Source organism: Sprattus sprattus (assembly GCF_963457725.1).
Source record: "Sprattus sprattus genome assembly, chromosome: 15".
Taxonomy (NCBI): domain Eukaryota; kingdom Metazoa; phylum Chordata; class Actinopteri; order Clupeiformes; family Clupeidae; genus Sprattus; species Sprattus sprattus.
Genome location: NC_137913.1, coordinates 24,150,909 through 24,178,699, shown reverse-complemented (window position 1 = coordinate 24,178,699; position 27,791 = coordinate 24,150,909). Strand labels below are relative to the sequence as shown.

Here is a 27,791-nt window from a genome sequence, read left to right as displayed (position 1 = left end):
CAACTTGTCTGCTTACAACATAACCTGCACTTTAAAAAAAAAAAAAAAATCAACATCGGAGATGTAATCCTGCACCACTGGGACGTCAGAGATCTGGACTTCTATGTCTGTGCTTCACACTTCTGGCAGGCTTCTACTTGGTGGTACCGTCAATGATGGAGTCGACGGTGAAAGCACCCGACTCAGAGTTGGGCTCACACTCGGCCTTGTTCTCTGGGTTCACCATGGGGTTGATGGCCAGACAGGCCATGCCGGAGTCGTGGCCACCTCCGGCAGAGAAGGCTGGAGACAGAGAACACACCGGCGTCAGAAGAGATGGAACGAATTGAGCACAGTGTTAAATGCAGTGGAGGGTAATAAGAGGAGAAAAAGTCAGAAAGGAAAACCGAGTAGAGGCAACTGTGGCGTGTGGATGAGTTGCAGCATTGCTGTAAAGGTGTATTTCTGGCTGAGGCATTTGCAGACCTGTGGTATCCTTATCTGCCTCTCAGGTCGATACAGGTAGGGCTGAAACTCAGCCAGTCACAACCAGTGAAGGAAAACGCTTCACATTTACTTGGTGCGGTCAAAGAAGAAAAGACCGTTAGCTCTCTTCCCCACAATGAAGTCTGACACACGGAGTTCAGGCCTTACTTAAAGACATGGTGCCGGGCGAGGCACTTTTGGACTGACATTATCATTACCAGCCTGGGTGATCGATACGGGGCTCTCTGTGAGCCTCCTGGCAGCCGCGCCGTCGGGCCGTAAGCTTTCAACATTACGACAACAAAAGCGTCGTGGCGTCTGAACACACTGAACTCTGGCAGCATTGCAGCCGAACCTCACGTCAGATATATCGACTCGCCCGGGACTGCTGACCCTGCATTCAAAGCCAAGGGAGCAGCTATCGGCGAAAACAATGGCCCCGCAAGATGAAGACCACGATCGGAGAAGACTAAACATTTCGATGCTCATCACAGTCGCTTCCTTCTGAAGTTATGACAAAGCGTTTTAGGGGATGGGGGGGGGGGATCACAAACTTAACCATAGTAGGCCCCTTCATCTGTCCAGGTTGTAAAGCTTCAGCGAGGTATATTACAGATGTAGCAGTCGTTACGGGCTATTTTCATTCACTGCTCATTTCGTTTACACTAAATGACACTCTTTATTGGACTGTATTATTATGCGTATGCGCTGGCGACAAAACACGGCACCACTGAGGTGGGTAGGGGGATGTTTGATTAAAACACTTGCAGCATGCCCAATAACCCGTCCTTATTAAAGAGAGCTTGTGATTAAAACCATCTATGTGCGTTCCTCTTGCTCAGTGGCCCGCAACATCTCTGCGTTGCTTATGAGACAAATATTACAGTGTCCACCGCAGATTCTATCAAAGTTACGGGAGGGGGACAGACACACGGGGTGCCGGCTCAGTCACTGACCTTCATAACCCTGGGGGATGTTCTTAGAGAGCGAGAACCCTGGTCCTCCCATTCAACCTCCCCCTCCTCCTTTGCTCCCTCCCTCCTTCATCTGTCTCTCTCTCTCTCACTCTTCATCTCTTTCTATTGTGCAGTAGAGGTAATTAAGGAGCGATAGAGGAACTGGAGTCATTTCCCTCCTCATTAACTTCCTGATTGGTTTCTGGCCTCAGGATTGTGCCGGCCAGCAGTTTGTCACCAATTCCAAACTGGCCAATCGTTAACGCTCCTGTTTGTGTAGCTAACTGCTATGGCGGCACCCCTGCACCAATAGTACTCCCTGGGGGGGGATGTGTGAAGAGAGGGGCTTCTAGGAATTAGTTGAGAGATCGTGTTAATTCTCCCAGACTTCATTGTGTAATTAGGGGCGTGAGCAATGCATGCCGTGAGTACATTTGTTGGTGTGTGTGTGTGTGTGTGTGTGTGTGTGTGTGTGCGCGCGCAGGGATGATAAATCAGTGGGTGCCAGACGGACCTGTTCACATGTCAGGGCTTCGCTGCCTTTGATTATCTGCACTTTACCACAGTTTAACACAGATTAAAGCTGGCCACACGTAAACACTACGTAAAAATGCCTGTTGTTTAGGGCATGGCCAATTGGAGTACCGCAAAAAACACACACCCACTGCTGATGTAAAACTGTTAGAAATACAATCAAAACTGTTGGAAAGAGGCTGCATGAATGACTACTGTCCTGAATGTCCTTTATTTAATACATGCAAATGTCAAGACACCTGTCAAGAAGAGAAGGCTTACTGAAGCTGTTCTAAACATTTGAGGGGAAAAAGGAAGGGGGGCCCCTCGGCCAATTAGAAGGGACTGACACAGCACAGGCGTGAGGTTTATACACAGCACATGTGTCTGCCAAGCACTGAGGAGCTCTGAAAGGAGAGAGGCTTTAGCCCCTTTTATTGTGTTCTCGGAGAGAGCTTATTTTCCCTTATGAACTTTTGCCCTATTCACCCGTGTTCAACCAACTTTCTATAATTTCCCAACTATTAAACCGTCTTTGTGTGGCTTAACAAAAGGAAGGTTTTTTTAAGGGAGGGTGAAAGAAGCTCAATCATTCCTACTATTGGGGAGGAAGGGGGAAAGTGTGTTTATGCGTGCATGTGTGTGTGTGTGTGTGTGTGTGTGTGTGTGTGTGTATGTGTGAGAGAAAGAGAAAGAGAGAGAGAGGGAGAGGAAAGGAGAGAGGGAACAAAAACCCAGATGTGGGTGAAGATGGTAATTCAGGCCTGATCTGTAGCGGATAAGCCCTTTCTGCAGGCCACATACACTACCTGCATGGGATCATGTGGGTGGATAACGCCTGCACTTATATAAACACACACACACACGCATTCATGCATGCACACACACACACCTTACATGTGCTCTTCTTAACAAACCTTCTTGGTATAGTAAGGACAATCCCAGAAATAACTTGTTCATACACAAATTTGACACTAAATCACTTTTCATACTCAACATATTAGGGAGAAAAAGATTTGACATGCCTCTCAGAACATTTCAACAATTAATAAGTCCAGTTTTAGCTGCAGGGCAGTGTGGGGTGCTGTTCTGGTGAGAAAATGGATTGTGCGTGTGTGTGTGTGTGTGTGTATGTGAGTATGTACTGTGCATATGTTTGCATAACAGGGAGCAGAGAGGATGACGGAGGACAAGCCACTGGTGAGATGGATCCCTCATGGGGGGTAACGACATGGGCATCTCAGTCTCTCTCTCTCTCCCCTTCTCTCTCTCTGCCCCCCGTCTCTCTCTCTCAATCATTAGGGCCGTGGCAGGACTTAATGGCGCAGAAAACGTGCTCTAGCAGCAGCAGTGGCACAGGCAGATGCTGACTACTCAAAGAGCAAGTACACCACCACAGAGACTGATGCCGTGCCGGATGCCCACCGCTTCTTCACCAGCACGCACACCCACACACACACACACAAGCAGACAGACAGACACACACGCACACACAGCCTACAAGAGTCACAGACAAACAGAAAAATTGGTCCCACCAGAGTTAAACATACTTCACACTCCTCATGCTGTTATCTTCTCTTGTGTCTTGTGACAGCATGTACTGATATGTTGGGTATAATGTATCCTTTCTTTCGCCTACTTGGTTTGACGTGAATAGAAGGGCACGTCATGTAAGGGTTAGCCAAATTATTTCACAATTTTCAAATGGCAAACATTTTTTTCAAGAAACCTTCTCTTGTAAACAGTGCTCTTGACAGAGCATCCATTTCAGCATTCCATTTAGTTAGATCTAGGATTTGAAGTGACACAATACTATGGTGTGAAAGAGAATAGCACACCCTAGCACAATGAAGAGGGGTTGCCTGAACATGTTTGGACATGTTACTATGTAAACAATCCTCCAGAATCCAATACAACAATATCATTCCGCCTGGTGTGATCAATTCTGTACTCAATATGACAACCTTCTGAGTCAAAAAATATCACCTTTGTATTATCTTTATTTGGTGGTTTGTGTATTTTTGGATAACCAAATTGCTATGTTTGTTTCCAAAATACTACTCAGCCCTCAGCACCAAAGACCTCATCTCAACGTCTTACTATAAAATAACAATAATAAGTAGGTGAGGCCCGCCACGTAGCTCAACCGTTTCATTCTCATTTTACACTGCAACAATAATACTGACAATAATAATCGCCCAGCACTTCTTGACACAGATGACACTATCCAGCTGATCTCCACCCTTCTGCATTTAAAAAGGGCAGGGCAGATAAGCATGGGAAAGACCCATCAGGGATCTAAGGGATGGGTGGATGTTCCCACCCCCTATTACAGGGACCAGGAGTGACCACTGCAGGCCGGGACAGAGAGCCCTTGTTGGGGGTCAAAGGGTAATTAAACACATAAGCACCTCTGCTCCGGCATTGTTAACCAATCTGTCCCCAGCGGCACTGGTGTCACTGAGAGCACAGCGTTGCCGGGCCCAATTCCACGGCGGCGGTAATGTGGGCCCCATCAACTCTGCAAATGACCTGTCCATCTTTCTGCTCTCCGTTTCTGTCTGTCGAAACATTATGGATATACCATAATGAACTCAAGAGGCGGATCGATGGAGCCGAGGGGGGATTCGTGTGAGCCTGTGTTTGAACAAGAGGAAAATAATTACAGGCGCGGAATGGGTAATTTACGGTGGCGAGTGGAGGAATGTCCAATGAGCTGTCGGAGAGACATGGATCGAGAAATGCCGCCCGCTGAATAAAATAACTGTCTACTGTAAGCCAATGGTTTTAGACACCTCTGACCATAACAAAGTGAGGGAAGAATCACAGCCATTTCAAAAATCAACACGAGAGTGAGAGTTCTGCGGCTTCTTTCCTCAACACTTACTCAGCACAAGAAACTAACTTTCAACAGTGTCTTCACTGGAAATAGCCCATATATTAGCATTGCTTTAATGCTAACCTGAGACACCTGCCCAAAATCCCAACTAGTCACAAAGCCACCTGCAATGGCTGAACTTTCCATGTCTTTTAACTGAAATATGCATTTTAAATGTCCTGTTTGCAATACAAAAGCTGTACTTAAGCATGAAGGCTGTAATACAGAAAGCAGTTACAACTATGAGGACGATGATGATTATTTGTTATTAGTTATTGCTATTATTAATATTTACTTTGGCCAAAAGCATATGCTAAATACCTAAGCTATAACGACAAACTACATTATTAATAAAACCTCATCCTTAATCTCGTTCTGCCTGTCTCTAGGTCTCTCTCTCTAAGAGTCTGCCTGTGTCTGAGTGGCTGGGGCTGAGGGGCTGGACAGTGGTGGGAGCGGGAGAGAGAGAGAGCGAGAGAACATAAACCAGATGGCCCTGTCCATTTAATCTCCGCACAGCCTCGGGCCGCTGCTAATGGGGATGTTGTACAACACATTACCACACATTACCACTGCACTCGAGCCCCCTGCAGGCAATTACGGCCACCGCTGTGCTTAAGCCCGGCCGGTGGGTAGGGGAAGCGCCGACACTTAGCACGGTGGCTGGGTGAGGAGAGACAGCTGTGGGATGTTGAGGAGGAGGGTTAGCGGAGGTGAGAGAGGCCAGCTGTCAGAGACTCTGGTTAAAGTCCTTATGGCAGGAGTTAACACTGGCCCCGGGGCCTATGGTGGTCCCAGTGGACATGCAAAAGGACACACACACTAACACACACACTGATTTAGCTCTTGATCTGCTATCTCAACGGTGTGTTGCCCATGCTTCCGTCTAATGATGATTAACGACAGAGCATGAATTAAATGTTTACCTTATAAAGATGCCTTTGTAGCGCCACTGCATTCTAAATCCTAACTTTCCTTAGTTATAATATGATACAACCTCCATAACATCTAAAGCATGCCAACAACCGTTCTACTTCTTCATCATCCTATTCAGCTCTCTGCTTAGTTGTATACTTGGAGTATCTATTTTTTCTCAGGTCCTGAAGGTCACAGCAGAAGTGTAGTGCGCAGTTTTAGAGCCAGCTCTTTGGGGAACCTGAGGCAGAGCTGCGGTGGTGGCAGCGGCGGTGGTGGAGGGGTGATGTCACCGGTGGGAGGGCCTCGTCAGCGCAGGGATTAAGGTGCGTTTGGGAACAGCCGCAAAGCTTCTCTGATACATGAGATGCTACACCTCTACCTCTGCGGTTATCCCACCTTCCCATTGTGCTGCAAGCTTTGAGAGAGCAGTGTTTTTCACTTTGCCAGGCTGTCCCCACAAAACAAGAATGAATGGCCTCTTTGATGACTCTAAGCAGGGCCGTATGTGCCGAAACGTACACTTGTAACTCGATCTCCATTTGCTTTTGGACCCATTTTACTCTAGGTCACCTCAAATGCGGAGCGTACAATAACATGTTCAGGCCTCACTGGATGCAACTTGGATGTTTAAGAAGTGCTGATGGTTAAACAATGACTACTAAGAGGCATTGGCATGTGAACTGAATTGTGTCACACAAATGAAATCCTATCGGGAATCCCATGGTGGATGAGCAGTTCCGTAAAAGGTGCTGTAAAAGCATACAGATGTCTGCAGTTTTCACTGTGAAGGGTGGTAACTGACATTAGAGTAGCAATACTGTTTTCTAGACTTTTGCCGGACAGATAAAAGGAAATGCTTGTGAAGTGCACTCAGTATACAGTAGGTGTTTCTTCAGCTGCATGAGGGAAAACCTGACCTCAATTAAACAAGCAGACATGGCCTGTCCCCTAAATTACGACAGAATAAAAAAAATAAAACTACCTTTAATTCAAAAAATGGCAAGACGACAAAAACTAAATCCTTGCGACGGCAAAAAAATACAAAAGAAAAAAGGAAAAGCAGAGGCTGTCTCGTATAACAACGGAACTCTGACATAACTCAGGATGGGCGGGCAGCTCATCTGTGGGGTGGTGGGTGAGGGCGTGCAGTGTGTGTGTGTGTGTGTGTGTGTGTGTGTGTGTGTGTGTGTTTGCGTGTGAGAGTGAGTGTATGTGTGTGCTGGGGGGCTGATAGGCCCGAGCAGTGAGCGGCGGGGCTGAGGCATGAGGAGTGTATGTGCTGCCGGGCCGCCGCGGTGGCGGCCGCCGCTGATGATGGAGGTGTGAGGGAGGATTGGGGGGTCGGTGGAGATTTACGGCGCGGGGCGGCTGACGGGCTGGCAGGTAGTAAAGCGCGCGCTGGGGCGTATTTCACAGCGGGCTGGCTTTTATGAAGAACACTCGGACGCCCCAGTCAGGGCTGGGGTGGGGTGGAGGGGGGAGCCGGCGTGACGGATGGAGGAAGACGCATGACAAGCTTCATCATTGTTTGTAAATCTTAACTGTTCCCGCTCACTAACTCCAGAGGCAATTTTCCGGAGACAGCGGGGTGGGGGGGAGAAGAGCAGAGGAGGAGATGGGGGATTTGAGGAGGCAGGGGGGGAAGGACAGAGTCTCACTCCTGAAGGTTATTTGGCCCTGTATTTGACCAATGGATTACCCAGTGCGCAGAGAATAAATACTGCTCTACGGCAGGCACGGCAGGAGAAGAGAGGAGAGGACGGGATAGGAGAGGAAAGAGAGGGGGAGCGGAGAGAAAAGAGAAGGGGAGATGAGAGGAAAGAGAGGAGGAGAGGAGAGACAGAAGAGGAGAGGAAAGAGAGGGGGAGAGGAGAGACAGGAGAGGAAAGAGAGGGGGAGCGGAGAGGAGAGACAGGAGAGGAGAGGAAAGAGAGGAGAGACAGGAGAGGAGAGGAAAGAGAGGGGGAGCAGAGAGGAGAGGAAAGAGAAGGGGAGAGGAAAGATAGGAGGAGAGGAGAGACAGGAGAGAAGAGGAAAGAGAGGGGGAGCGGAGAGGAGAGACAGGTCTATTTGATCACAGAGGCATAGATAGGTAGACAGACATATATATATACCTATATGTACACATACTGAAATGATGGACAAATTAGGCCATGAGACACATGCTCCCATCAGCATACAGTGCAGAGGCAGGTATTACAGTAACATTCACACATGCCATACAACAGGGCACAAAAACACTTTATACCACATTAACACATGCCATATGCACAAACAGATTTTTCCATCAGTACACACTGCATCAGATTCAGAACCCTTCCACAACCACACTGTTTTGGTAGCATCATCTTAAACCGGTATTAATGTGTCAAATGATTCTGCTCATCCATTTGTCCATGTTGAAAGAAATAAAACAAACATCATGAAACGCGCTGCTCACATCATTTTCATTTTCCAAAACTTTACACTTTCTATAAGATCATGTTCTATCAACCAAGGACCACAAATCGTAAAACTATTCCCAAAGCACAAGCAAGGTCTTCTTTCACCTGTGACCACCTTCCTCCCATTCTCTCCAAGACAAAAACAACCACACTCACATGACTCTGTGCCAAGAATCTCTTAACCTAATATACGGACCCCATTTAATGAAGGTACTTATGGCCAAAAATATCTCAGCAAGACCTGCCTAATCCCAAGCCCGTGGCCCACTGACTCCAAGCAGTGGCCTGATTAGGAGCCTCCTGTGTGCTGCTGGGAACTGTTCAAGGCTACCCCAGCCTGCTTGTACTGTGTGTACCTCAGGCGCCAAAAGAAACACTGAGAGCTATTGATGCAGGAAACAGGAGGGGCGGGTGGGAGATTGGTGGATTGCTGGATGTAGGAGTGGTGGTTGTGGTGGTGGCGAGCTGGTATCCATTCCCTGATAAGGCTGTCATGGCAGGGAGGCGAGCTGGCACTGACCTTGCCTGATTGTAGGCTCTGGTGACGTAGCCCCGCAGCATGCCAAGTCGATCTTGGAGTCACTAAATGGGGAATGAACTGAGGGCTTGGAGTCACTACATGGGGAATGAACTGAGGGGCTTGGAGTCACTACATGGGGAATGAACTGAGTGTCTTGGAGTCACTACATGGGGAATGAACTGAGGGGCTTGGAGTCACTACATGGGGAATGAACTGAGTGGCTTGGAGTCACTACATGGAGAATGAACTGAGGGCTTGGAGTCACTACATGGGGAATGAACTGAGTGGCTTGGAGTCACTACATGGAGAATGAACTGAGGGCTTGGAGTCACTACATGGGGAATGAACTGAGTGGCTTGGAGTCACTACATGGGGAATGAACTGAGTGGCTTGGAGTCACTACATGGAGAATGAACTGAGGGCTTGGAGTCACTACATGGGGAATGAACTGAGGGCTTGGAGTCACTACATGGAGAATGATCTGAGGGCTTGGAGTCACTACATGGGGAATGAACTGAGTGGCTTGGAGTCACTACATGGAGAATGAACTGAGGGGCTTGGAGTCACTACATGGAGAATGATCTGAGGGGCCTGGAGTCACTACATGGAGAATGAACTGAGGGCTTGGAGTCACTATATGGGGAATGAACTGAGTGGCTGGGAGTCACTACATGGAGAATGAACTGAGGGCTTGGAGTCACTACATGGAGAATGAACTGAGGGCTTGGAGTCACTATATGGGGAATGAACTGAGTGGCTGGGAGTCACTACATGGAGAATGAACTGAGGGCTTGGAGTCACTACATGGAGAATGAACTGAGGGCTTTGACTTGCTCCTTGCTGGATGTATTGCACTAAATCTTAAAGTTGTGCATTACGCATATGATTTACATGCATGTGAATTGTTCACTCATTCACAAACTTTAGTAGCCTAGTTTGACGGGCTATTTTAAACACAATTTGGTGTTGCATTGCTGGTGTAAAGCGGCTAATGTCAGCAGGCCTAGAGTTGACTAGAGTTTATTAACCAAAAGTTAACATGCGGTTTTTCAAGTGGAGAAGAGAGGACAGTGGGGAGTTACATTACAGGTACATTTTTGATGAGAGAAGTAAGTCAATGTTTTGCCCCCACTGTTGGAATCAAGCAGCAAGACAAACTGTTTTATTGTGGGCACCAAAACATTTAATTGGAAGCTATCAAGGACCATAAAGCCTCCAAATGCCACAAGGGGGTGAGCTGCATTGTAGGAAAGTCGGCTCAGGAGAAAAGGTAATGTGATTCTGATGAGTATGAGGAATGTGTCTGTGGTGGGAGAGATAACTAACAATGGATAGGCCTTACCATAAGTAAATTAATAGGAAATGTAATGGAAAAACATTACACAAAAATAGTTTTGGTAGAATTTAGAATCCAAAAAGTTAATTTCCAACACTAAACCAAATGAACACCGACCAACAGAAACCACAACGAAGACCACAGGAATTACCAGCTAAATAGATTAGATAACACACAGACAGTCTCTAGTAGAGACAATGGGATACTCTGTGCGATCCCGGCAAAGAAAACCCTCGCACCCAAAAGGGCTGGTGCTTAATGTAGCCGTTGCCCAGCTAAGAAGTGACTGGAGATAGCACATTAGAGCAGGAGCATCTCCCACCCCTGCCATGCTTCTCCTCGCTATCTGTGCTAAGTACCGGACCACCCGCCTAGTCGAGGGCCTTTGTGCTGTAATGGGGCGTGGCAGCCCCGGGGTGGATAGGATAGGGACCCTTATGCTTGAGTGCAAGGATATCAGCAGGTGAAATTCATTAAGCACCAGTGGCAGCTGCACTGATCTGTGCAGAGATGAGCGGTGTGTGCCTCAACCTTAAAAAATAAAACAAACTTCAACCTAACCCTACTTCATCCGTTTAAAGAGACTAATCTCCATGATGCGCCTGTCAGAAACTCGTTGTTTGAAGCCTACATTCATAGCGCAACGGGCACGACGAGCATAGCGAAAGGCTTTGCACAGCAGTAACCGTGCAATGACAAGGGATACCTATCTTTGCCAATCTCATTGACACAGGGCAGGGCATAATCAAAAAGGAATTAAATTCATTTAAATATAAACTGATCAAATTGATCAATTCTTACCAAAGTTACAACTGTTCTTCTAACTGGTCCCTATAGTGATGCATGCAGTCTGCCCAGTTGCCACCTTGTGCTGCTGGTATAGTTTGGCCACCCTCTGCAGTGACCCGCTAATGACCTCTGAAATGTTATGCCATTCACAATCCATGCCAATATTGCGTAAAACACACCATGCCACGAAAATGGCATTGACTTCATGAGGACTGTGTTGTTATGTGCCACCTGACCTGTCCAAGTATCTGAAATGCATTTTTAACAGGCCAAATTTTCGCTCAATCACAGACCTGGCCCTTAACAACACAATATTGAACTGCCGTTGCTGCTGAGTTGCTGCCATAATGTATGCCGTGATAAGCCAGGAGCATAACTGATAGCCATTGTCTCCTCAAAGCCGTCCACCCAAAGGCGCAATGCCCTGGAAGGCTGCAGGAACACCTGCATTCACCAAACTGAGAGAGTAGTGTGTAGAGCCAGTATAGTAAGTGCACATATTTGCCCCACAGATCACCTGAACATTGACGGAAAAACTATTTTAGATGTGGATATGCCCATGAACAATGTACAGTCTATTACACTATAGACCCCCGGCCCCTGGAGCCCATGGGCATCCATTAATGTACTCTTAGTTATGCGCTGGTTATTGAGGTGATGGAAAAACAAGGAAATTAGGTGCTCTGCGAATCAGAGAGCGGGATACACCAACCGTTGAGGCCAGGGGATGCAGTAAGGCTCCGATGGTGTAAAGGACCAGAGCAGCTGTTACTTTCAAAAGCGGTGGGAAGGGCACTCACACAACCGGGCCACCCTATACCTATGCTAACATCTATACCATGAGAGTTGCGTGTTGCCAGCCCTGTGGATGGAGATTTCTACTACGATAAAATATTTCATAATTTCCATGCCTAACATGTCTATAGGGATACATAATGTGCCATAATGTGCCATGAGCTGGGTTTTAAATGTAACAGATGTGTAAACAGCTGGCATTAGAGGCAGGATATTTGTGCTGCGATGCGATATTTCTACTGTGATTAGGACACACGGGCTGGCATGAGGTTCCTGTCTCTTTAAATCCAAAGCCAAAGAATGAATGGCTCTAATAAATGTTTTTGCTTCTGAATTTATTTCTTTTTATGATGATTTTTTATGGCGCCCTTGACTTGAGGTGTGTGGAGTATATGCGGGTGTGTGTATATGTGTGTGTGTTTGTGAGTTTGTGTAGGTGTGGAGGGGGTCCTCCCTACGATGTACTTCAGCAGACTGTTGATAAACTCTGGATAAAAGTTTATGGGCCTCAGAGTGAGGAGTGAGATGTGTGAGTGAGGCTGTGTGTTTGTGTGAGTGTGTGTGTGTGTGTGTGGCACTGACCAGTTGCCTTGGGCTCTGGGCAGATGCTGTTGTCTTCCAGGGTGAAGATGGGGGGCACGCAAGATGTGGTGCCCAGGCCCTGGCTTAGGTAGGAGGCTGCTGAGTAGTACGAGTGCATGCGGTACTGGGGAGACACATTGTGTCCGGCCAGACGGCCATCGCCATTGGGCATCTGCTGCGTGAGGACAAATACACACACACGCACGCACACACATAGACATGTAGTCATATGGTCAGATTTGTAGCAGATAGTTGAAAACAGACTCTCAAAGCTAAATAAGAGAAATCCTCTGGAGTGAAATAACTCCCATAAACTGCACTTTAAAAGGAATCACTAAACATATATTTGCTTGTCCTGTAGGTTAAACAGATACAGGATAGGTCAATATCCAGTGACGGCTCAAACATTAACCAAACACTCCTAGTTGTGGTATACTGCACATCCATAAAGCCATTCCATGATTGTGAACACAATCTGAAAGTGTCGTTTTTGAAGTCCAAAAACTGTGCATATGACCACCACCAAAATCTCCCTTTCAGGAGTTATATACGGTTTGCCTTCGGCAGAACAATGCTTCACAGTTAACACAGAACATTGTTTGTGTGTGTGCAGTCTGAGTCGCTTTGCTATAACAAACTCCTGCACTCATGACTTTTTGTCTCCGATCTGTGGGCCAGCCAAACGATTGCCTGCACCAAAGTGAGAAGTCACGGTTGAGCGGCTGCGAGGGGGGACTTTGCCGAGAAATGAATTGCAACAAGCGAGGGGGCGAGTTTGCCCAGCCCCACTCTTGCGCCAACTTTGAAATGAGCTGTCTACTCAGCAGCCAGGAGCTTTAGAGGATTTTCAATTTCACTTTTATGGAATTTGATTTCTGTCAGCCTATAATCTGTCACCATTTATTGTCCACGCCATCAATTCCAGACAGGTTTATAAACTGTTATTTAAGCTACGCTCTGCTCTTGTAGTACCTATGACAAATACAATACAGATGGAACTGTATATATTTTTTTTGTTTGTTGTTTGTTTGCCTCTTTCTGAAATTCAAAATTTGCTTTCATGAAAGCAATTCATACAAAAGCTATTCACATTGTGCATTTTAGAACTTGATAAATCTCTACATGCAAAGGTAGACATAGCATCATCGCTATTTCCGTCAGCTTGTACTAAACTACCTATAGCTTCTAAACTAAGTCATTCTGCAGATTTATAACATGTCCATTATATCTACTGAATGCCCATTCCCATATCCAAACATTGTGTATGCATCACGTAACCTTGTATGTTTTATATATTATGTATATAATATGCAGTATATATGCGTATGCTAATTAGTTTTTTGCGTGTTAGAATGAATCTGTTCGCCCTCTACTCTTCTCCTCTGTTCCCCCCCCCCCCACACACCTTTTCCTATCTCTACACCAGGCCGACCCCAAGCAGGTGGGGCGCTCTTATAAGATGGGTTCTGCTCAAGGTTTCGTTCTGTTAAAAGAAAGGTCCTTGCCACCGTCGCCTTAGTGCTTGCTCTAGGGGGTTCAGGCTCTGGGCTCTGTAAAGCGCCTTGAAACAATTATAATTGCTATTAGTGGCATATAAATGAATCTGAATTTAACTGAATACATATACAGCATGTATAGTTAACTCTGGGTTATTACACTGCATATATACACTTCCTCCTATTGCCCAACTCTTCTTTCCTCAAAGTGGCTTTTTTGGGGGTGAGGCATGAGGGGTCCTCTCCTTACCTCCCTGGGTGTCTCTTATCTGGCACCATCGGCTGTCTGGGGCCTGAACGCCACCCTCATATTTTCATTCTCCACCTGCACTGCAGCGGAGCCCCTCTCACTTGGGCGGTGGGGGTGGGTGGTGAGGGCGGGAGATGGATGCGCTCTGATAAAGCGCAGCCAAGATCTCCTCACCTCCCCACTCCGAGTGCTCACGCTGCTGTACCACACACACTACCGAGTGCAACACACTCGCTCATGACATGATAGCCTCCAATGAGATGTCAGCCATTTGGCAGCACCATTTATTATAATTCTGCAAAAAAAATTGAATTTCAATATCTGATATTTGATATTTCTAATCCCTACATTATATTACAGGCTACCTAAACTCTCATGATTTCTAGGCTATTTTGCATCATGACTTTCAAAAAGACACTTCTAAGTTACTTCTAAGTACTACTGCTGAACATGAAGTCACACCTTTCATGTTTCTTACTGACTTCATGGTAAATAGATTTTTGAATGAGGTGTTGGCGAACTACTGTAGTCGGACCTGTGTCAGCATCTCACCCGTTTTGACCGCCACACAAACACACACATCACAGCCCCCACCCCCAGACACAAACAGACACCACCCCACACACAAATAACCCAGCACATAACTCATCTTTCTTATATAGCCAGCCGCATTATGCATAATGTGATTAGTATTGAAGTCCCATGCTCGTTCACGGCTCCTTGTGATGGTGCTGAAACACTATAGCTGTTCCCAGCTGACAGACAATATCATTAACCTTTGCAATTGAGGCTGGGGCTCACGGAGAACTGGCGGAGGCAGTGACCCCAGAGCAATCGGCTGCCAGCGGGACCACAACTGCACACGAACCCCGCTGAAATATGGCCCCATCAAGAGCCCCTGAGGTACTCCCCCTCCCCACAACCCCCCCGTCCAGGTCAGAACCCCAACCCACCCCCACACTGGAGAAATATAGATTTAATTTACTTCACGCACCAGCGAATGTGGCCCTGCTCTTGTTTGGATACAACAGGGATACATTTTCAAGCATAAATCAGGCATATGTATGCAGACCGATGGGGGATTATTCAAGAGCTTGTGTGTGTATGGTGTTGCCATGGCAAGAGTAACCAGGTGGAGAAACCGCGTGTTGGCACGTGATGTAAGGCAGACGGAAGTGAATGAGGTGAGGCGAGGCGGTTTACTTTGCGATACATCAACGCTGAGAGGGTCGTGACATTGAGGAGGCCCCCAATTTCATGCAGTCAAATTCAATTCCCCCTAAGTGCACCTCACTATATTTACAGTATGCTGCCTACCGCAGGCACACCAGACGCTACTTGACAGCACATGCCTTCTAATTCCTGTTAAATGTGCCACGCCACACAAGTTTCCAAGGAGTGATTAGTTAAATGAGCTAAATGACACTAATCACACTGCATAACATTAACCCCCTGAGAGTCCAATTACAAATATGCTTAATGCTAATTACATGCTATGCAAGTGTTCATGGGTACAACATATTTTTCACATCTTAAATGACCCAACTCATGTGCCTATAATGGGCAGTCATTCTCTAATTATTCACTTCCCAAGGGTTCATTTAAGCACAATGCTAGCAACTAGTACAAGAGTATGAAGCTTACTGCTGTTTGCAACAGCAAACAAACTCAGTGCACTACATGAAGCATGCAACATCGGGCCAGAAGCATGCTGCGCAGTAAGCCTGCAGCATAACATCCAGCAGGGAAAGAGCAGATTGCTCCAGGCAACGGGTGAGTTGGTTGCTCAAAGCAGACTCTACGAAAAGGCAGAGAGTAAAGAGGATGTGTCCGGAGAACTCCGTATCTCAGTAGAATTGGGACCCAGGGTTCTAGAGAAAACAACGTGATAACTTAATGTGACAGAGTTTTACAGTAATGGAACAGCTGATTTACCAGTTTGAGACCACCAGTACCTGCAGATCTGGCAAGAATTAAGCCCAGAGATGTAACTACAAAAAAATTACTTCAAGCATTAGCGGAGGTCACAGAGGCCTTTATATTTGACATGTAGAAAACTACCAGGACTGGAATCTTGAGGAGCTGCAGTGGATAAGGGTTAGAGAACTCCCAGTGGCAGAATTAGTTGCGGTTCCGGCTGGGGGGTGAAGGGAAATGTAAACAGAGCGTTGCAGGAGCAGCGCAGCATGACGCCTGCACACCTTCAGCCCTCCACGCTGTGCTCACCAACTGGCTCGGAACCGTGGCACCGCCAGCAGCACGGTGCATTGGTGCTGCGTCTGTGTGTGTGTGTGTGTGTGTGTGTCTGTGTGTCTGTGTGTGTGTGTGTGTGTGTGTGTGTGTGTGTGTGTGTGTGTGTGTGTGTGTGTTTGTGTGGGAGCGCAAAAGACTGTGTATCTGGGTGGGTGGGTGTGTCAGTGTACGGGGGGTTATCTGCCAACCAAAACAAAGAGTAGATGAGGATGGGGGTGGTGGGGAGGCAGATGACAGCTACCTCCATCAACAGCCATGCCCCCCACACTTAATCATCTCATTACTGTGCCCAGAGCTGCACCAGGCTGCAGTGAGGGAATGACCTGTATGTGTGACTCCGTGCCAGTAGCGGCACAAGGATGATAATGTTTAGCTGAGCAAATCTGGCTTTGGTTTAAGGTCACTCTAATACAGTGGCTCTAATACTCCATTTTGACCCTTTAAGATTTACTTCACTTTTACATTCAGACTCCATATATGAAAGCCAGGTACATCCTTCTGAAGGTTAACATGGTTAATCGCCATTTAATCACAACAGCCTGAGAGTTAAAAAATATATTTTGATATGTCAAAAGTAATGTGTCAAAGATTAAAAGGGCTTCCCAAAAAAAGAAAAGAAAAAAATGAAACAAGCTGTAAGCTGCTATGGATGAAAGTGGTAACTATGTGACATTTTTAATGAAAATATTTAGCCTCTCATTCACTGTCTTTGCTCACTTGTCTCAACACAGTTACCTAAACGTGCTTTGGTTTGTGGTATGTGTGAGGCTTTTAGGCTCCTGTGTGGTCTCACTCTCTGCTTGTGTATTAACTCACCTGGTACTGCTGGTAGTTGTACAGGTTGCTGTAGTAGGCCGGGTAGCGAGAGGGCTGGTAGAAGTTGTAGTAGGAGGCATCCACCACCAGGTCAGAGGTGCCGTCAGAGTGCCCCCTGTTGGCCGCCGTGGGGCTAGAGGGCATGAGAGAGCGACCCCCTGAAAAGTATAAGATGCTCAAGTTTAATGCATGATTCATAATTAGTTTGGTATTTACAACTGTCACATAGTTATTCACACATGCTGAATGGTGTGGTAGGTAAAAATCAAGACAAGCTCCATGTCAGGTAATTTCACTCACTATTTATACCAAAGGATACAATGATTAGGCCAATCCAGAAAATATCCTAAAACTCAGGGGAGATCTCAAAGTCTCTAAACCTAGATTATAAAACAATTGGGTTCTATCGCGTAATTTAGCTGTTTCTGATTGGACGAGAGACGTTCCATGCTATAGGTTATTCGTCAACATACCAACAGTTACGGGACATTTCACAGCTAATAATAAATCACTCACTGATGATTACGTTAATTCAAAATTCTTAAAATTCCAAACCAAGACGTTGACAATGGAACAATATTTTGTTGCGGAGAAACAATGTCGAAATAAACCATTTTTAATCAATAACTTTGTGTTGAAATGTTAATTTGTTGACGATAGAATTGTTTTATAAAAGCAATATAGCACTCGTGGGAGTGGGGTAGGTAAGGGATAATCCCACGGGTGTTGTTGCGTACGCCACTCGGCCTGCGGCCTCGGTGGCTACGGCCGAACACCACCCGTGGGATTATCCCTTACCTACCCCACTCCCACTCGTGCTATATTGCTTAACTATAGAGCACTGGCTAAAGGGGGGACGTATCTATAATTTATTACATGCCCTAATATAGCAAGGGTGTTATATTGCATATTTCTTAATAATTGTACTGTTTTGGTGATATCAAAATAGCATAATGTCATTCTGATGTTTCTGGTCAGACACCAAGTCTAGCCATCATTCCTTATTTGGACCTAAAAAATTAGCACTTGATCGGTACAAATTGGCAGGATATTGCGGCCCAAATTTGGGGGGATTTTCTCAGGAGTTTGTGAAAGGGTTGTGAGACGAATTCTAAATGTTAACCTTTTTTTCACCAGCCATGCTCCCTCTGTCCATCAGGGAATCCCTGCCCCCAGTTCTGCCATTAAACTACATAAGCCGGCACTGGTTCTGCATGTAGGCTGAACGATCAATAACATGTTCGAACATTCAGCCAATCAAATTTGCATATCAAATGTATCAACATGTAAATCGTCACTGTACTGCGCGATGATCTACTCTGACATGACCGGAGAATGTCTAGAGTAGACTAATGAAGGCTAAAAAAAAAAGAAACATTTCTTAAAGTCAAACAGCAACTCATTCGTTTAAACCAAGTACCAGCTCAGATATGTCTTCTTCTGAAGAACCAAATAGGAAATATTTACGGACGTACAACCTGGTATTTCTGAAATATAGATTCACGTATTGCGTGGAGAATGGTGAGCACAAGCTGTTGTGTGTGCTATGCAACTAAATACTAGCTAATGAAAGCCTGAAGCCTTCGAAATTGCAGAGACATTTTAAAAAAAAGCACACCAACTATAAAGATAAAGAATTGGATTTTTTAAAACTTATGAGCCAAAACCTCGAGGCATCCCAAAAGACATAATAAACATGCCATCACTGTTAAGGAGCATGCACTGCATACATCCTATCTGGTCTTCTACTGGCTAGCTAAAGGCAAAAAGGCCAATACGATGCAGAAGAGCTAATCCTCCCCTGTGTCAAGTTAAACATTTAAGTCCATTTCTCATTAAGAAGTTGAGCATGTAAGTGAGGATTTCTCATTTAGAAAATGAACATAAGTCTTGTGATAAGTGGAACATGTAAGTCCCTCTCTGACTAAAAAGGTGAACATGTCAGTCCATTGATTCTCCTTAAGAAGTTGAACATGTAAGTTCATAATTTCCAAGTTGAAAATGTATGCCTTAAGTCTATGATTTCTCAAAGTAGTTGGCCTAAATCCTAACTGATCCTGACTGTTAAACAGTGTGTTTTTAGTGGTAAAATAGTGGAATAGTATTAAGCCTAGTAATAGTGGTAGTAGTAATAATAATAATAATAATAATAACAATACTAATAATAACAATGCAATTGTTAAATGATTGACCTGATAATTCATGCCGATTATTAATTCTTGGGTCGCGACTGTGCTGGTATCTTAAAATTTGGGTCATGGAGCAAAAAGGGGCTGTGAACTACTGCTCTAGAGTCCACACATTGCGTTGTGAAAATGGTTCATTAGATTGCCATCTGCTGGTGATAAACACTAATGGCAGGATGACTGAATAGCAGAGCATCCAATTACTCAAACTTCATTTTCAACTTCCAGACATTCACCACATGATGTTCTGATATATTAAATTCATGTGCACATCATCTCTGTCTTTGATACTCCCCTTCCACCCCCTCTCGTCAAAAAAAAAAAGCTGAAATAAATAAGCCTTATCTCATCACATGAGCGGTGCGCTCATATTGAGAAAAATGCGGCCCTTGTTGTAGAGAGTGTTGTCAACGAAAAGCACCATTGAGTGCTACCCTCCTTTTGCTGTCCTCCTCTCGCCAGGACGGCCTGCCCCTGTGTGCCCACGGCGGCAGCCTTGACCGGCCTGGCATTCCCATCCTGTCCTGTCACTATCAGAGTCACAGAGAACAGGCTGTCTCTCCCCCCACCGTGGCAGCCATGCCAGGGGAGCAATCAAAAGACATGCCTGACAGGCTGGTTCGGCACAATGCAATCAGCCAGGGCGCAGATAGGCGAGGAGACGTGGCGACGAGGTATTTAAGGGATGTGCCACATCCACTGCCAAATACTTACAAGCACACTACACACACACAATCAGTAATGCTAAACACATACACAATAGAGAAAAACATGAACACTAATGTGCTATCACCCACGCACTGTCACCAGCACTCCTACATTCTGAATATGCTTACGTCACTGTTCACTGTACTGAGTTCAAGCTGTGTTCAGGAGGGACACAGAAAGTCCAGATCAAGGTACAGCCTGTTCATTGACCCCCCCCCCCATGAAAAAGACCTTATCACTTTTAGCTGGTCAAGTGTAAGGCGGAGAGGGAACTAAGATCCTTCTTAATAGTACTACAAAACAAATCAACTGTGTGCTATATGAAAAGAATTAAATGATGTCTTGATAAATACTTATGGAAACCCTTTTTAATCTGAGTCTGCAAAAAAGGCAGCAGTTTAAATCAGCTCATTTGGTACACTTGTAACAAAAATATACCCAAAGCCATTAAGCTATCTAAAGTGGACGAGGAACACCCCTGCCACAACCAAATTGTAAACTAACAGTCATGTAGAAGAATGTATCATTTACAGGGAAGGGAAAAAAGAGAGGTCAAACCAATTGCTCGACGATGCTGTATCAATAGCCTAACAATTTTTCAACCATGTTATTTGAGGGAAATACTAGAACGCACACGTGCTCACTTGTGTCATTTTCCACCGACTTCGCTATTGAGTGTATCAGTGTTAGTTTTAATTTCTTAAACTCACCAGAGGGAGAAGAGGCTGAACTAGTAGTTGCCGATGAGGGTGACCTGCCCCCAACCGCAAGAAGCAGGTCTGGTTCATTCTTTACCACTATTTCGGCATTAGATAGATTGACGGGGTTGCAGATGCCCATCTCCTCCTCCTGAGCTTGCTGACGACGTAGAGCCACCTAGGTTTGCATAAAGAAATGCATGTCTTGTAGAAGTCAACGGATTTTCATGAAGAGTTTAGTGACACTGGTATCAACATCTTCACCTGTGTTCACATTTTTGTTTTACCATGGTCCACTTTAGTGTAGTCACATTACTACAGTATTACTATACAATACGTTTACCCTAATTAACTCTTAGCAATGACACTAATACCATTTTGGAATGGCAACCTTGAACAATGTATCACTGAATTGATTGTATCAAGTCATGTTTATTTAACTTTGTAATAACACCCTATTAACATTAGCTACATGTTAGTCTAGCAACAAACACACAATTATATACTCTGATGCAAAGATTTTGCCACAGTAGTTTAGTTTGTTTAGGCTAATGTTACACACATCTCAACGCTAGCAAGCATTGGGCTAGGATAGCAGCTGCAAAGTCAGCTAACATAGGCTACATATTAACTAGTTTTAAAGCAATAAAATACAAATGTTTATAAACAAAGGCTGAGTTTATGAGGGAGAAAATAATATGCATGCACGAGCGATATTAGGGGGAAATATTTATGCATGCAACAGTTTTCAAAACATTTCCCCCCGAATTATAAGATATGCTAGGTCAGTACCAATAGACAATACTTTAACACGAGCTATCACTAGCATGGAACAGCTACCTGAGCCGCCATAACCCGTTGTCTCTCCGCAATCAGTTTGCATTTTTGGCATTGGCAGTCTCTCCAGTTACAAAACCGTTTGTGGCCCTTCAACGGCGACACGTAGCCATGGTTTCTGCAGCGGGAGCATTTTGGCATCCTTGGTGGTCGTTTAGTTGATGAAGGGGAGACCTGTCCGACATTTTCCAGCAGATGTTTTGCCTGCTCCTCGTCGCTCATAGTTGAAAATAACTGTTGTATTGAAACGAATAAACTAAAACAAAAACGGCAGGTCAAGACGATGTGTAGACACTTGTCCTCTTGTATTAGCCCGTGATAAGATTGGCCTTATAAAGCTGTGAGAAGCTGCGGGATAAAAAAGCTACAAGGTTGCAGCAATGCCATCTGCTAACTTACTGCAAGTGGCCCAGTGCAGTGAAAGTTTGGCGCGATCGTTGTGAACATTCCAAGCCCGTGTGGGAGCAGTAGGCTACGCTAAAGGGGCACTACACCTAGCACCTCCTCCAAACTCTTTGAATCACTGCACTGGTAGACAAGAAACTCTTTTATAAAGGGTGTTTTATGTTCATGGCAAAGCCCAGTTCTCTTCATTGAAATCATAAAATCGTGGGCAAAAGTAGCCTTAGCGGAGTGGGAGCACTGTGTGCTGTTCAGGAGAGCATTATAAACATCGGCTGTGTGAAAGTCGCTTTACTCTCCAAGACATGTCTGCTTTTTACAGTCATTGGCAGGGACGTGCACAGGAGTGGGCTAAGGTTGTTTGGGCAACTGCCCGTTTGCCCTCTTCGACTGAAGATGCCCCTCCGAAGGAAATATATATAAACATAGAACAAAAAGTAAGGACATTTGTGTTTGGTAGATTATTTCTTTGTTGTAACAATGCTCCTCGGCAATACAATACCGTTGGAAAGCCTGTTTAGTTCCCTTTTAAATGGTGCCACATTTGTAAGGAACATGCATTTGTGGGATGAGCAGCACAGCTAAGTAGGTGGGTTGCGCCCATGAAAAATGTGCCAAATCTTCTCTGCCACTACTAAACAGCTTATTGGAAATTTGAGTTTGATAGATTATTTCTTTGTTGTAACAATGCTTCTTGGCAATACATCTTATACCGCTGGAAAGCCTGTTCAGTTCCCTTTTAAATGGTGCCACATTTGTAAGGAACGTGCATTTTTGGGATGAGCAGCACACCTGAGTATGTGGGTTGCGCCCATGAAAAATGTGCCAAAAATGAATGTGTTGCCCCTTTTTCCCAGGGCAGAGCAACTGCCCTTCAAAATTCCTGTGCACGTCCCTGATCATTGGCATGACTGTCCGTGGATATATTTTAGCGAAATGGTAGGCCAACAAACTACTGAGGCCGGATCTCGCAGTAACTAAGAACCAACATATAACAGCAGAAGGCAACATTTTCTTATGGCCTACCAATATTTCCCCCCTGGTCTGAGATATTTCGCCGAATGCTGGCCATTAAAACTATTTTTGACAAGAAAAAAGGGATGTTACACTGAATGTGAGGTAAGATCACTCCCCCCCCCCCCCCCCTCTAACAAAAGTCTGATGTCAGTTCGTCCTATGTCATTTTTCTTAGTTTTAATTCCTCAGAAAAGAAAGATAAAGAGAAAAGGAAACAAGATGAACACGGGTACGTCTCTCTGGTGCACTCGAGAGATTAAAGTGACTCCTTTAAGTACCACATCCATCTGAAACAAGATGAAAATGAGTGAAAATGAGTCCTTGTACTCTTGCTTTGTTGCCTCTCCACAATTACACCTGAACATTTGGAGCTCCCATTAAATGGTAGTGTAATCCAAAACTACCATGGGCTGATTTACTGTTATTGAATTGTGCCCGTTTTTATAAGTGCAAAGTGGCTAGGGCCAGCTGCATGCGTACTTTGATGTGTGGAAGCATCCTCTATAAGCTACCTCTGTATGTAGTGGTAAATTAGACTTCCCCATGCACCAACAACAGGCTTGTAAAGTGCAGGAAATGAAATGTTGCCAATTAAAAACCACACAGTCAAAGCGGCAATACTTTTTATAACCTCACACAAACCATTTCCTTGCTCTGATGCACTTTCCATTTGGAATAAACCAACAAACAACATATGATTCACCACTCTAGTGGACAAACACAATGGGTTTAGAATAGCCTATTTACACAATACTGTTAAAATGGTTGTGTAAACAGAGCTTGGGAAAAGAAAACTAAAGAAATCTTATTTTTTAGATGGTATAGAGTTAGTTACCAAGCGAGCGTGTGTTTGAGTCTGTGACAATGCAACCATTCAATTCACAAAATCAGGCAGATAAGTTAAATTCCATTGTTTTTATTAGTAAGATACAGAATAGAGAAATAAATTACATTACAAGGTTGGTTACCCAACCAACTACCACCAGAGGAGGGAGCCAGAGTGCTATCTGTCAGAGGCAGCAGATGCTAGAGGGACCTGATGGATTATTAAGGCATTTCACAAGATTAAATGTGTTCGACAGATTGAAGAAAATACATGTTTTAGTGTTGATTACACTTCTATGGCAAGTTGAAGGCACTTCTGTTCTGATATTACACAAAGTACCTAATAACATCTACAACGGGAGAGTTTATTGTACAAAGGGTTTATCTCAGCTCTAGTAGCTCTACACATACATTATGTACAATGACAATACAATTATACCTGCATTAAAAACTTTTAATTGATAAATATATAACTTCATGTACTATTAGGAAATAAAAGGAAATATCCAAAATACTGTGATTGTTTAAATATACATATAAATGGCATGTATAAAAGTAAAGTCTATATCCAATCGAGATATAATATCATTTGAAAATAGCCAGAAAAATATTGTCTTAGGAATCCCAACCAGCAAGTATCCCATGTACTTGCTGGAGCTTTTTTTGTTAGGATAAAAACAGGACAGGACCGGACACCAAATTGGCTGATATGAAACTGGGCAGCATATACACATAAACTGTATAAACACAGACTATGTAGTCTAAAGTATAAAGCTTTGTTTTTGGGCAACGTAACCACACAAGAGAGTCCTGGGCACATCCACACAAGATCATACTCCCCCAAAGCTAACGTCTTCAGGGCCGTCTAGCCATTATCTTTGAAGCACTTACTAATGACTACATCTAAACTCTCCTGACTGAAGAGGATCTCTGCAGACAAAACTCCAGTCCGACATGCCAATGAAAAAAGAAAAGAAAATGCCATGCAAGTCATTTCCTCTTCCGCACAAAGACACTGGTGGTTGAGTGTTTACCCTTCCTTTTGACACTTGCTTTTTCTTTGTTTGTTTGTTATTCCTTTCGAAGGGCTGGGGTACATTCAGTCAGTCCAGGAGAGGAGGGGTCCTCAGCCTTGTCCTGACAGATTGGGAGCAGGTGCTCAGGCAGAGCTGGATGAGCCAGACCTTTCGAGAGTGAGCTTTGGGATTCCTCAGCAAACCAGAACCGATAGCAGCATGGAAGTAGAGGGAGGGTGGGTGGGGGTGGGGTGGAGGTCAGGGAGGGTTGGGTTGGTGTAGTGTTTTTGGGGAGGTGGGTCTAGTCGAACGCACTCTTTCTGGTGGGGCTGGGTGACATCTTCCTGCTAAGGCGGGGCGTGCCCTGTGTGGAGACACATAACAGGTAAGTGAGTCACAATGACAACAGAGGGCCATGACAAACAGAATGGCCTATAACGCCACTGCTCAACCTCCAAACCCAAGCAGAATATGTCCGCTTCCCTAAATCAAAAGTTTGTAAGCAGAGCAAGTAAGTGAAGAAGCTTTAGAAAAAGAAAAACAGTGGGATAAGACACTGCCTGCTCTGCAAATTCCTAACTCAACAAATCACTTCATCATCATCATCATCAATAATAGGTGTGTTCAGCTGAGAAACATCCAAATACGTAGTGTAGAAATACTGTTTGGACACACAGAACTTTTCAGAGATTTAAACACTATAAACTGAAAGTGAGATGAGAAGGGGATTTGGGGATTCTGTTTGGGTTAGAGTGTGAGGGCATGCTTTGTGTGAGGGGAGCTGCTGGAGAGACTATGACGTGTGTTGGGGGGGGGATGTGATGGGGTGTGAGGCGGGTACACACCGGTGACTGGGCTTTGGAGAAGTTGACATGAGCATACAGCAGCACTGCAATGTCCTTGTGTCCCGCTTCCAGAGCTATGGACAGGGCATTGCTCTCATCCTGCACACACACACACACACACACACACACACACACACACACACACACACACACAAAAACACACATCCACAGTGAAAGGAGAGCATTCCATTAGCATGTCATTATCTCTGGTGGGTATCTAAAGCGTTTTAGGGTGAACACTGACAGACAGCTGAACGACAGGACAGACGCTGTCATGACAAACCCGAACAGACACACATACCCACAGACACACACACACACACACTCACGCTGTCACTAAGGGTGGCGTCGCAGCCCGACTGTGCTAGCAGCAGTTTGACGATCTCCACGTGGCCGTGCTCGCTGGCACACATCAGCGCCGTGGAGCCCTCGTCGTCCTGGATGTTGACGTCGGCGCCACAGGCCAGCAGTGCCTTCACCATGTCCATCCGCCCGTGGCTCACGGCCAACATAAGGGCCGTCTGCCCGGCCTGTGCACATACACCACAGGGAGAGGCGGAGAGAGAAAGAAAGAGAAGCAGAGACAGATGGTAAATGACAGGCTGATGATGGCTATAATGCTCTGATGATATGGTGCTTTATGATGTATATTTATGATGCTAGGAGTAACACTGAAACCAAATACCCTGTGTGAGTCTAATATGCAAGCACATGTGTGTGTGTGCGTGTGTGTTCAGAATTTATATATTCATATGTTCATATTTATACTGTGAGAGTGCTCAGAGAGAGAGGGAGATGCAAGGATTTTTTACAGATGTGTGCGTACGTATACTATGTCATGTGGGTACATATACTACTCCTCTATATGCAGGAAAGCAAATAGATCTCCATACTGGGGTCTGACCACAGCACATGGAGTTAAACAAGAGATAAGAGTCAGTGCCCCGCTAACCTGGCTGGCTTTGGCGTTGACGTCCCCCTTGCTGAAGAGCTCCTCCACAATGTGCATGTCCTTGGGCGACTCGACTGCCGCCAGGGCAGCGAGCATGATGGGAGTGTATCCCGCCTTGTTCTGCTGATTGACATTGCAGACATCTGTAACAAAAGGCCAGATTGACATCAGAAAGACCTCCCGGAGACTAGCCTTCTCGTCAGAGCCAAAGGAGGAAGGTGGCTCCTTTGTCAGATGGTGCAGGGGGGGGCTGGGGATGGACAGTGTACACCACACATGCTCAGGGATGTGCAAAGTGCATTCACACACACACACACTGTCACTGTCACACACACGGTCTGGTCGCACACACACAGAGCACTGCTATACAGCATTAACAAACCCACACACACACACACACACACACACTGCTTCCTATTGAGCCCATCATCTCTTTTGAGGAGGGGCAGGGAAGAAGCTTCAGGGGCCTAAAGAAGCGCTGCAGTCAGGGGCCGAGGGTTGAGCCCAGAGGATCTGAGAACGGCAGCGAAACAATGAGCACAATGGGGCCGGTCCCCCTGAAGCACGGGGCGTCCGACAGCACCGGCACACAAAGGCCTCCCCAAACAATGGGGCCTCTCCCTCACGAGTGCCCAGGACCTCATCATACTCTATAGGGCTTTTCAAAGCGAGAGCATCACTGCCTTACAGCTGCATCCCTGGAGGACAGCTCGCCCATGAAGACCAAAGGGGGAAGATTAGAGAAGAGGAGGGGGCTGCTTGCTAGCTTTGAAGTGTGTGGAGACGAGGAGGCACATGAGAGAAAAAAAAAAAATTTGCTCATTAAGTCGAGTAATGAGCTCCTTTACAACACCATTACTCAGCTTGTTTCTTAATTAAAGAGAAACACGTTGGCATGTGTTGCAAATTGAGGTACAAATTTGGGGAGGGAATTGATCTGATGTTAACACGAGGGCGCATGTCTCACTGGAGCACTCGAAAGATTAAAGTGACTCCGTGAAGTACCACATCCATCTGAACCACCAACTATGAACTCTGTAGCAAGTACGAATGCTTTTTAATTACCTTTCTAATTACACACAGTCTGGCACAGATGTACATATTCAATTCAATTCAAAGAACATATGTTGGAGAGTGCAGCCCAAAACGCGCTCAGTCCGCAGAAAGCGTACGCCGTGTCTTCTCATTTTACACTGAATGTGTAACATATGATTCAACGTATGATCTGCCAGGCAAACCTTATGTGTGTGTGGAGTTGTATTTTGGAACATACACACGCATGTGTAATATATAA

General features: G+C 45.3%; 2 protein-coding genes across 5 annotated transcripts in view; both read right to left on the bottom strand.

Annotated features, from left to right (window-relative positions):
- Positions 1-133: 133 nt before the first annotated feature.
- Positions 134-21,662, bottom strand: dmrt1 (doublesex and mab-3 related transcription factor 1; the record flags this gene model as incomplete). Its single annotated transcript, XM_080852698.1, has 5 exons — positions 134-282; positions 12,197-12,371; positions 17,012-17,169; positions 20,616-20,781; positions 21,444-21,662. The coding sequence occupies 5 exons, from the start codon at positions 21,660-21,662 to the stop codon at positions 134-136; spliced, it is 867 nt and encodes a 288-aa protein (XP_080708824.1).
- A 2,097-nt stretch (positions 21,663-23,759) lies between these two features.
- kank1a (KN motif and ankyrin repeat domains 1a) overlaps positions 23,760-27,791 on the bottom strand; it is a 29,094-nt gene continuing 25,062 nt past the window's right edge. For all 4 annotated transcript variants that reach the window (XM_080852415.1, XM_080852417.1, XM_080852416.1 and 1 more), the window contains 4 exons: positions 26,498-26,640; positions 25,875-26,075; positions 25,546-25,644; positions 23,760-25,064 (listed from right to left, as the gene is read on the bottom strand). In XM_080852415.1, coding sequence (XP_080708541.1) covers positions 25,002-25,064; positions 25,546-25,644; positions 25,875-26,075; positions 26,498-26,640 — 506 coding nt within the window. In that variant the 3' untranslated portion in view covers positions 23,760-25,001. The remainder of the gene's footprint in view (positions 25,065-25,545; positions 25,645-25,874; positions 26,076-26,497; positions 26,641-27,791) is intronic.